We start from the raw sequence: 10,671 nt of genomic DNA, 5'->3' as shown, positions 1-10,671 counted from the left end.
TCAGATACAATGGTTTTAAAAGTTTTATGTACACGTTTTCTTGGCATATTTTAGTTTCAGTATTATGTTTTCAAGCTTTCAGTTTAAACATGAGATTTATGTTTTTATTAAGTCACTCACTGGACGAGTAGCTCATTCTTTCAAATGTTTTTCTTTTCCCAGGTAGTGGTCATCTTCCCAAAGGTTAGCTGTCATCCTACTCTGCCACTCAAGGACTCCAGTTAAAGGTCCAAAGTCTAGAGAGAAGTTTTAGGTGTTTATTCTACAAATGTCTGTACATATGTGTTGCTCATATTAGAGACTAGTAAAGTGTATTGGGACCGTTGAACTCTATATGTGTTAATATGATGTAATTATGTTATTTTTGATCCCTGGTGTTCTGAGGTTATTTTTGAAGTTTCATTAGTTTGGTGAATGTTATATATGTATTCCAGGGATCTAAGCAAGTTAAGGATGTTAGTTAGGCAGTAAGTGCCACAAAAGGGTTGGTAACTACTGTCGTCACATTCACTTCTGGATTAAGAAGGGTAATCTGAGAGGGGGTGTGACATTTTATAAGCGTTATAAATGCCTTGTGATGTGGCAATGTGTTTTAGTTGTTTCTTTTTAAAAGGTTAAAGAGAAATTAGAACTAAAGGCAATAAGAAAGACATGCATGTTCACTTAAGTTTAATTCATGGTTTTAAAATGTTTAAAACTTGAATGACATAGACCTAAGATCATGGTTCTAATATTATTAGAAACCTTTAGATTTTAATCTTTTAATCAATTTAATAGGATAAATTGACTAATAAAAGGTTAAAGCATATCAAATCTATCTATAAGGGACATTTTGTCTAAGGCGGGTTCTGGCTAGGTTGGGGTATTTAAGTTGAAGAAACGTAACACCCCTACCTGGGAACCTACCTGGAAAGATGAATTAGATAGATTTGATGCATGTGTGCAAGTTAAGAACGGTCCATTAAAGTGTTTATAAGGTCCCCTTGGTAGCTTGGATAAAAGTTGAGAATCAATTTTTGGGTCAGTTTGAAATGTTCAAATTGACAAGAGGAAGTTCGATTATATATGGTATAATTGAACTGGTTAATTACATATGATATGATTGACTAAATGTATGAGATACATTATTTTGGAGAAAATTGGATATAAATATGATTTATATCAAGTAGAGGAGAAAACACTATAATTGATAAATGATATCAAACTATAGGTTAAGAATATACTATGATTATATTTATTATTTAATTAATTAGGCGGTTATAAGATAATTGGCCGAGTTTTTCTCCAAATTCGTGTGAAAATGGGAAGTTCAATTTAGTTCTTGTAACTGAAGAATAAAATAAAAATTATTTTCATTTTGCAAGATACACGAAATATATCCGAAAATTCGCTCACGGAGTGAAAGCCTTTGATCGCTTAGTGTTAAGAGCCTATACGATAGCGCCCGCCTTCGTAAACGATTGCACACCCGCTTAACTAAACGATCGCCCACGATTTCTTAAACGATCGCTTACCTTTGCTAGACGATCGCTTAGCGTGCCGAGCATAACTAAACGATCGCTTACCTTTTGATAGACGATCTCTTAGCTATACCTACATGTCGTGTATCCTTGCTCTAAACGATCAAGCACACGCGACTATATGATAGCCTTCTTTTTTCTCCCACTTGCTTATTCATAGTACACAATCACTTTTCCTCCTCCTCTCTACCAATTCCATCAAATTCCATTCTTTGGATTCTCACTCTGAGAATAATGAGGGCTTCGAGTGGTGGTGTCGTCCCTGGTTGCTTGTTGTTCGTGCACTGCTGATCGTGTAGACGACCGTGGTCTGCTAGACTGCTTGCTGGACGAGTAGGAACGAGAGGAGTTTGTTCACGTTGGACCGAGTTTATTGAAGAAAGTATTCAACTGGTACGTTCTCTCTGTCTTTTGTATTTATCTTTTAAAGCATGCTAGTAATTAGTGTTCACAATGCATATCCGTATGTTAGAATGTGTGTGTGAAAATTCAGTCACAATAAATCAGAAAGATTCGCATCCGCTCATAGGCACTCTTGTATAAGAGCTCCTTCACTTTGTTATTGCAAGTATTAACAATTTAACTGACAAATCATATTTCGAAAAGAAAATCTGGCCAACCTTTATATCCTCGCCATTTAGACAGTCATAAGGTATTGTGATGAGGTCGTCATATGATGGGCCCTCTGAGGGTATATCTAAAAATGGTTGGTTTGGAACTCTAGAATGCATTTGAATCGAAGAATCACCACTGATGGGATGGGTGTAGCTAGGGTCGGAACATGAATGTAAGGTGTTGGAGAAGTTTGTGGTCCTGAAGATTGTCCATGGTCAGTATCGAACAGTGGGGTACTTCTTGGTTCATTGACCAAACCAAGCTTCACTTCAAATATTCGATCATCCCCCAAGTTACATGGCTCAATATGATCATCCAGTGAAGATATGGTGGGAATGTTATATGTTGGAATGGTTGCAATCACAAAGTTCTGACTAGTTGGAATGAGTTGATTCGTTGGATTGCAATACTGGTACATATTCTTTGTGTGTACTCCATAAATAATAATTTTCCAAATGAAAATTATTAATATTCTTTCTTAATAATTTAAAGGATCCAGGTTTTTTTCCCCCCTTAAATGGAGATTTGAGGTAGACCTCCAAAGAAAGTTATCATCCTTATGAGAGGAAGAAGAGGAGATTATTTAAGGCCCTTTTTTTTAGGTCAAAGGAATGATGTCAAGTGGGCATATTGTCACTTATGCCCGGGATGCATCATTGCCTTCTAAAAAAAGCTAAGGTCTTCATTATCGATTATGCCAATTGGGAGAGCTGGGACCAATAGATTGTAACAACATTTGATGTGTATATCAAATATATCTAGATCGATGTTCAGTCGTTAGTGATAATACTCACTAATTCACTGATTGTTATATCATTTCTGACCTTTAGACTTTTCATATGATCTCCAACATAATTGCTTCCTGACTGGTCTCATTCCCCACCAAATCGTACAAAGATGTGAAGTAACAATATTAATCTGTAATCAGATTAGCAAATCTTAAGCAATATCCAATTAAATTTTAAGAAATCACGACAGTAATTGATAACCGATCACCCAACTATTTATAAGTGTTCACTTAGTGTTGTATATGCGATCACGTATATATTACTAAACGATCGTTTAGCATTATATAAACAGTCATTTATATAACACTAAACAGTCATTTTTTTGTTATATAAACGATCCTTTACGTTATACTAAACGATCATTTATATGTTATATAAACGATCGTTTATAATACTAGACAATCGTTTATATAATACTAAACAATCATTTATATAATACTAGACAATCATTTATGTAATACTAGACAATCATTTATGTAATACTAAACAATCGTTTATATAATACTAAATGGATTTTTATATTGTAATGAACGACCGTCTATATATTAATATACGATTGTTCATCTAATACTAAACGAAACTTATTATGAAAACGATCTGGGACAAGAAATACTATAGAATATCACTTACATTCTTTCAGTTTTTAGATCTGACGAACGAATCTTGCTTTATACCCAAAGAACGATGAAATGAACAAAGATGAAAGTGATCGACAATGAGGATGTTGGACTGAAATTCTAAGAGAACAATGGAAGAACTTTGTGGGGAGTTTGACAGAAAATGAATAACTGAGCGTGACTTTCAATTCTTGATATCAATGCTATTGGTAGAATATTAGTTGGGAATAAATATATTGGTGGAATGTTGGTGTTGCATTGAATACATATTGAATGAATCACTCAAGAAATTGTTGAAAGAAGAAGATGAATGACGCGATCGAAAGAGTTCTTAAAATTTTTGGTAAAGTTGATATTTTATCTGAGCAAAAGATTAGTCATAGATAAATTAGGTTATTCATAAAAAAAAGTTTTTAGTTTCGGACTCTGCTTCCAGCCCATTTAAATACTCAACTAAGCCCAAAAATACCTCACAGCAGCTCAGCCCAATTAGTTTTTTAGGGCTTTCAAAACTTATTTTCACTCCCTCTTTCTCATCAATGCTTTTCCCCCTTTTCACGATTTCACGCTTTCTTCCCATCAGCCATCATTCACATTTCACCAAAATCACGCCGCCGCCGGTTGCTCCTTTGTTATTTTTCCCCCGCCGGTTGCTCCTCGCCACCAAGGTATGCTTCATTTTTCTCTCCTTCGGTTTCCGTTTTTGGTTTTCTTTGTCTTCTGCGTTTTCTCTTCCTTCATCCCGCCGTTTGCTCTTCGCCACCAACTTTATCCCACATTGGGCGTTTGAGGAAGGATGCGATATCGGGTAAGACCAACAAGGAATCGGGACCGACTGGTTCTGTTGTTGCCTAAAACCGAGGAAACACTCGGTTTTCTCGGTTTACATTAATGCAGTTCGTACCTATATTGTTGAGTCTATCTTATGAATAGAAGTCCCAAAATGTTCATCATTCACCAATGGAAAAAAATAGATAAAATAAATGCATGAATTTATTTAGTAAAATGTTAACGTACATATGTAGCTGTTTATTATTGGGTAAATTCTATTTTAGTTAACTTTTGTTCTTACATTGTTCTGCTGTTTTTATTTTTATATTTGTTCTCTCGAGTTTGCATAAAAATATGTTTTTCATTTTGAAAAGAAAAGAAAAAAAAAAGAAGGTTAACTTAAGCCATATAAACTATATTTTTATTTTAATAAAGTATAATTCTGTAAATGAAAATAAAGTTGCATTTTTCAAGTTGTAAACCACTTTAAGTTATGTTTGTGGTTGAATGAAAATTATTGAATTAGAAAGGAAATACAAAAGTAAATGCGCATCTAAGTCAAATTGCACAGCTTCTTATGTTTGGTTGATATTGTATTGTCTGGGAAAGATTATTATTATTATTATTCATGTATTGTTGTTGGGATCAAAGTGTCATTTTTATGATTATGTATTTAAGACATGCTTCTAAAATTGAATTGACGAAAAATATTCTTTTTTTAATAGAAGAAAATTCTGAGATCGAATTGTCTTTTAACGTATGAATTTAACATAATTGGTTTATATTGTTTAGTAGTCTTTTATGATAATTTGACATTAATATGAACACTTTTGGTGTAGAACAAACTAAAAAAACTTATGTATGTAGAAACTTAAGAAAAAATATAACCAAACATGCAAAAGTGTTTAAATTCCGAACAATTTTTACAAAAAAAATGTTTAGAAGGAAATGCATTTTTGAAAAACACATTTTTTTCACACACAATGCAGGCACGCCCTTAGTTTAGTGAGGAAAAGGTGGTTGGCCATAATTCTAAAGATTTTTTTTCGATATGTGCTATTTTCAAAACCAAACCCTAAAGTTTGATATATCATCCAATTTCCCTTTTTATTTCAGTTTAAGAAAAAAAATCTTTTGGGTCGTGACCCATTTAGAATGATGGATCGTGAGCTGTATCTGACATATTTCAGGCCCAGACCAAACCCTATATGTAGCTGCAGAGTTCTTGCTGCCATCGTTCGTCTCTCTCTCTTTCCTCGTTGTGTTAGATTCGTAAGTTAGATTTTGGCGACCAAAGTTCATATATGGCTGCTGCTTTTGCTTCAAAGTTCTCCCGCGGTATGTGATGTTCTGAAATAATGGATACTAGAACTTTTTCTTTTCATTGATCTGGAGCTGCTACGGCTATAAGCTTTGTAGCCTAATCTTTCAGGATTCATCTGATCGTGTTGAACCTTGATTTCACCTGATTCTCAATTGATTTTGCTCACATGCATATTTGCTTGATCCTGTTTCAATGTTAATGATTTGTTTTTAGAACACTTTTCAGGTTATACGTTGTTTAGTTATTCTATTTGTTAAGAAACATATTTTGTGAGAAGAGATAATGTGCTAAAGAGAGGGAGTATCTCCCTCAAAAGTTTTCCATCGCCATCAACTATCCATGGAACTTATAAGCTGCAAATCACATCTGATTTCCCTTCCTTTTTACCCCCCAAGAGATCATATAGGACCGTTGAGTAGAAGTGGAATTTATACATCGTGCCTTCTGTGAATTTTTAAAAAATTAGTTCGAGTGCTTCTTAAACTAGTTTTAATCTTCTTTTTTTTCATACTTATTGCTCCTTTGGGCTTGACAGCTTGTGCACATCTTGTTGTAAAATTTATCTTAACTATGATATTTCAATCTTTTATTTGTCTTATTTAAGTTTTGTTTATCTAGTTGTCGTGGAACTCATTTTAGCTCATTGTTTCATGCTCAATTTTTCTGGAAAATTAAACTAGTCGGTCGTTCATTATTGGGTGGACTTGGAAGCAATTTGTCTGGTTCATTAACCACATCAAATGAGACAGTATGCAGCAGTTCCATCTTGCAGGTATGCTTCAATGTAATGTTAATCTACCTATCTGACTTTCAACCCTAAAAAGAGAGTCGAAAGAGAGAATACATGTGTAATATATTCTTATGCATGAACATGGAGGGTTATGGCTTTGTCACTACTTATATAAAGGTTGCTATATAGGAGATAATATGCTTATAAAATAGGTATTTAGAAAACAAAGCATTCTTGCAGAACTAACCAAAGTTCGTTATCAGCCTTGTTTGGGTAATGTGTGGGTTTAGTTCAAGATTCAGCTGTTTGCAAGTATTTTCCTGGAATAGAAATGATAGAAGCTGTGTTCGTAAACTAAATTTAAGCTTTGATCATGCACATGTCCATGCTTAAATTTAATGATGGGAATCTTTTGCACATCGATATATAATTATCAATATCTTGAAGAGCTACTGAAACGAAGGAAGGGCTGATTTGTAAATTTTCAGAGGGCATAAAATAATTTAAAATGCTGACGAAACATCGTTATGCTACTATCAAATTCTGATCTGACCTTGTATATTATCATATGTTGCAGCAACAAAGAACTTTCATACAGATGAGAACTGTGCTAAAAGTAGTGGACAATTCAGGGGCAAAAAAGGTAATGTGCATACAAGCTTTGAAGGGAAAGAAGGGAGCGCGACTAGGAGACACTATTGTCGCATCAGTGAAGGAAGCCCATCCCAATGGAAAGGTGAAGAAAGGAAAGGTAGTGTACGGTGTCGTTGTGCGAGCTGCAATGCAAAAAGGTCGCTGTGATGGGAGTGAGGTCAAGTTTGATGATAATGCTGTAGTACTTGTGGATAAGCAAGGCCAGCCTATTGGGACGAGAGTGTTTGGTCCAGTTCCTCACGAACTCAGGAAGAAAAAGCATGTGAAGATTCTTACTTTGGCAGAGCACATTGCTTGAAATCAATAATCATATCAGAGCCAAGGCTAGAAGGTTATGTTTGTTAACTTCTTGTTCTTGATGATGTGCCCAAAAGAATAACCTTAGTGAGGTTTATTGGAAGAAATTAGAGGAATCTGCCAAAAACATTTGATAGATTTGTCTTTGGTAAATCATAACAAAGTTGCTGCAGCTGCTTTTGATGTTGCAGTTCCTCAAGTTATTCTTAACATTCTTCCTTTACATCATTGTTATTGATCCGTTTTCTAGTTAGGCAGTTACCATTTATGAGGTGTGAATTTTAACAAACTAGGATGTGACTGGTTAGTTTTCGAACCCGGTTCTCCCAATGCTCAAGTGTTTTTTGGACTATCTTTGTCTATGCAAATGTGTATCCAAAAACCAACATTTATCCCTACGTTTTGTATAATAAGAAGTCAAGTATTTTGTAGCTTAAACGCATCATATAGCAGGAATTGCCTAGATAATGAGTATTATCACCATTTGCATTACAAAGCTTAATGCATATTCAACTCTTTAGAGCATGCAATATGGACATTTGACAATGTGTCCATAATTTACTTGACCTTAGAAAATGTTCCTACATTTATATACAAAGTTCGTACACTTTTCCTTTTTGTATTTATAGCATCCTTGGATCAATGCGATGAAACTACTGATATAAATAAATTTTCTTTCATTGGTGGGTGGCAAGGATGATTTTGAAAAATGGAAGTTACTGACTTTCATACCAGACGTAAACTTGTAGAGCTATATCAATTTTGACTCTAAACTCGAGATTAAGAGTGTAGTGTGTATTTGAGTATGGAGTCCAGTAAATTGACAAGATTTCGTTTGGGTTAATTGTTGATTGTACTTAATTTACTTTGTTAGTTATTCTTGTTGTCTTGCTGCTCGAGAAAAGAATTAAAGAAAAGAAAGAAATATGCATATATGTATTTGAAGTACTGCTTATTATTCTATAAATGTTACATGCATATATGTATTTGAAGTACTGCTTATTATTCTATAAATGTTTTATTTTTAAATGTAGTATTTAATATTGTTTCATTTTTTAAGAAAAGGTTAACTAGTTTTTAATATATGAAAATGGACTTGAAATACCACATGCACGTGCTAAAAGACTAGTCCAAGATTGAAGGTGTCGAAATAAACGTCAGAACGACAGAGAAAGAGGAGAGTGAGCAAGGAGATCGAGAGAAAGAGGAGGTCGTGAGTGAGGAAATTGGGTATTATTAAAAGAGTGAGGATGAGATTGAGAATCGGGAAGTGGGAGACTGAAGTGTGAATCAAAAAACGATAGTGAGAGAGCGAAAGAGTCTTTCTAGTACTTGACATCGTTACCTTCGTCGAGTTTCAACTTTTAAGATTGTCTTTTATCAATTGATACTTATTGTAAATGAAGAAATAACTTCAATTGCCTATTTTTAAGCATGTGAAAATTAAAAATAAAAAAAAATAAAAAAAAAACAACAATTTTGCAAAAAGTTTTGAAGGTACCTTATTTTTACTAATGGTTTTTGAAAGATCCTTAATATATATCGCACTTAATTGTCAAGGTGGCACGCTCGTGATAATGACACATTTCAGTGTTTAAGGTGTATAGGCTTATTTCTCAATCCAATATAAATACCCACCTCCACGTGTTACGGTCACTTTGACCCATTTATACCCTCACATTTATGGTTGTCTTAAGTATTAAAGTATATAATTTTATTATTATTTTTCTCACTATCAAAATTATTTGATTAAATTTACAAAGTACTAGACAACTTTAAGTTAAAGTTCAATTATATCTAGACTTTTGAAAATATTTATTTTACGTAGTAAACATCCTTTGAAAGTTTTGAAACGAAAAGTGACATGACAATTAATGTAATAAAATAGAAATACATACATGAGGTTCTTTTCAAAAACATCATTCTTTGAAAAAAAAAAAAGAAAACTTTAACTATATTGTTTGGAGCGGTTTCAAAGTTCAAAGCTATCTTAATTCGTGATAAATTCTAAAATTGAACAATAAAAATGTATTTTTTTCTTTATAATTAGTGACATGATTTAAACAATTATAAACTGAATTGATCGTTATTAGGTATAATGATCCACTTTGAAGAACCTATGAAGTTTTTATGTATTTTTCTGATGAACTATCTATCATCCTATCTTTAACTATTTTGCCTGATGAAACTAGAAGAGTTCATGGAGCAGGGTAAATACAATACAAAGGCTGTTTAAATGAATAATTTTCGATATATTTTTTATTTAGAGATTTTTAATATCCAAAAAAAAAGAACAATATTTTGTATGCTAAAATATAGTTAAAATATCCAACCATAAGATGGTAGTCTAAGAAGCACAAACATAGATACGGATACATGATACGGATACGATACGACGATACGTTAATTTCTAAAAAAATTAAGATACTGATACGTTGAAGATACATTATATACATAATGTTTAATTAATTGCTATAAAACTTATTTTAAATTAGATTAAAGTAAATTTAAGAAGAAAGTGAAAACTTGGAAAAAAAAATCAGTAACGTCGAGTGATTATCTTCAATGAAGTTGAGGATGAAGGGGGTGTGAATCATGATTTCAATAGTGAGAGAGAAGGGAAAAATGAAGATCTGATTACATTTCAGTTTTTTCAATTTTTTATGTTTTTATCATTTTTAATTTATTTTGTTTTCGATTGTTGGGCTTTTATGTTTTAAAGTGATTTTAAAATGGTTGAAATCACTTTTGTTATTTTCAAAATCACTTTGAAACATATTTAATCCTTCAAAGCTAATTTTGACGATATGATAATTGCATTTAAAAGTGTAAAATTGAAAACTAAATTAATTTTGAGTAATTAAAAGTATATTTTCGAATGATTTTAAAAATGAAAAAAGTAATTTTTGATGATTTTAAAATCACTCTTAAACATACACTAAAATAAAATGAGTTGTGGGTTGGGCTTTTTTAAGTGCTTGGGCCTAAATTTTTTTTAAAAAAAATGACCCATATATTCCATTCACGTATCTAGAAGCAGATATGCGAATCTGAAAATTTAAAAAAAAAAAAAAAACAAAAAAAAAAACAAATTATTCAAATCACGTATCTGACACGTATCTACTACGTATATGGACGTATCCGTATCTGATACTGATTCTCTACACAACTAAAAGTATCTGTGCTTCCTAGATCGTAGTTATAACTTAGAAAATCTGGAAGGATAGGGATAAATTGTTGTTTTAGAGGCATCCGACTGACCCCAAATCTATTAGTAACTCAATTGTTGCATATAATGTTTAGTCAACACTAATTCCAGTTTGGGCGGTTTGGATTGGACGCTTTTGAGACCGCA

General features: G+C 32.8%; 1 protein-coding gene across 2 annotated transcripts; it reads left to right on the top strand.

Annotated features, from left to right (window-relative positions):
* The first annotated feature begins 4,051 nt into the window (after positions 1–4,051).
* On the top strand, positions 4,052–7,754 carry LOC120076639 (50S ribosomal protein HLP, mitochondrial-like). Of its 2 annotated transcripts, none has more exons than XM_039030519.1 (4): positions 4,052–4,208; positions 5,502–5,649; positions 6,316–6,407; positions 6,943–7,754. In XM_039030519.1, exons 2-4 carry the CDS (start codon positions 5,616–5,618, stop codon positions 7,315–7,317), a joined length of 501 nt encoding a protein of 166 aa, XP_038886447.1. In that variant the 5' UTR covers positions 4,052–4,208; positions 5,502–5,615; the 3' UTR covers positions 7,318–7,754. The 2 variants fall into 2 exon arrangements, with proteins under 2 accessions (XP_038886447.1, XP_038886449.1); XM_039030521.1 differs by having other exon boundaries at positions 4,064–4,208; positions 5,428–5,649.
* The last annotated feature ends 2,917 nt before the right edge of the window (positions 7,755–10,671 follow it).

The sequence above is a fragment of the Benincasa hispida genome, chromosome 4, assembly GCF_009727055.1.
Source record: "Benincasa hispida cultivar B227 chromosome 4, ASM972705v1, whole genome shotgun sequence".
Lineage (NCBI taxonomy): Eukaryota > Viridiplantae > Streptophyta > Magnoliopsida > Cucurbitales > Cucurbitaceae > Benincasa > Benincasa hispida.
The sequence above is the reverse complement of the archived record's forward strand: the minus strand, read 5'-3'. Positions and strand labels throughout refer to the sequence as shown.

What these genes read in the sequence shown, in the direction of transcription:
- LOC120076639 (XM_039030519.1), top strand. Translation starts at nt 5,616, where the DNA reads ATGGCTGCTGCTTTTGCTTCAAAGTTCTCCCGCG. An exon ending in TGCTTCAAAGTTCTCCCGCG is followed by an intron (nt 5,650 to 6,315) that starts GTATGTGATGTT and finishes AAATTAAACTAG; the next exon opens with TCGGTCGTTCATTATTGGGT. An exon ending in GCAGCAGTTCCATCTTGCAG is followed by an intron (nt 6,408 to 6,942) that starts GTATGCTTCAAT and finishes CATATGTTGCAG; the next exon opens with CAACAAAGAACTTTCATACA.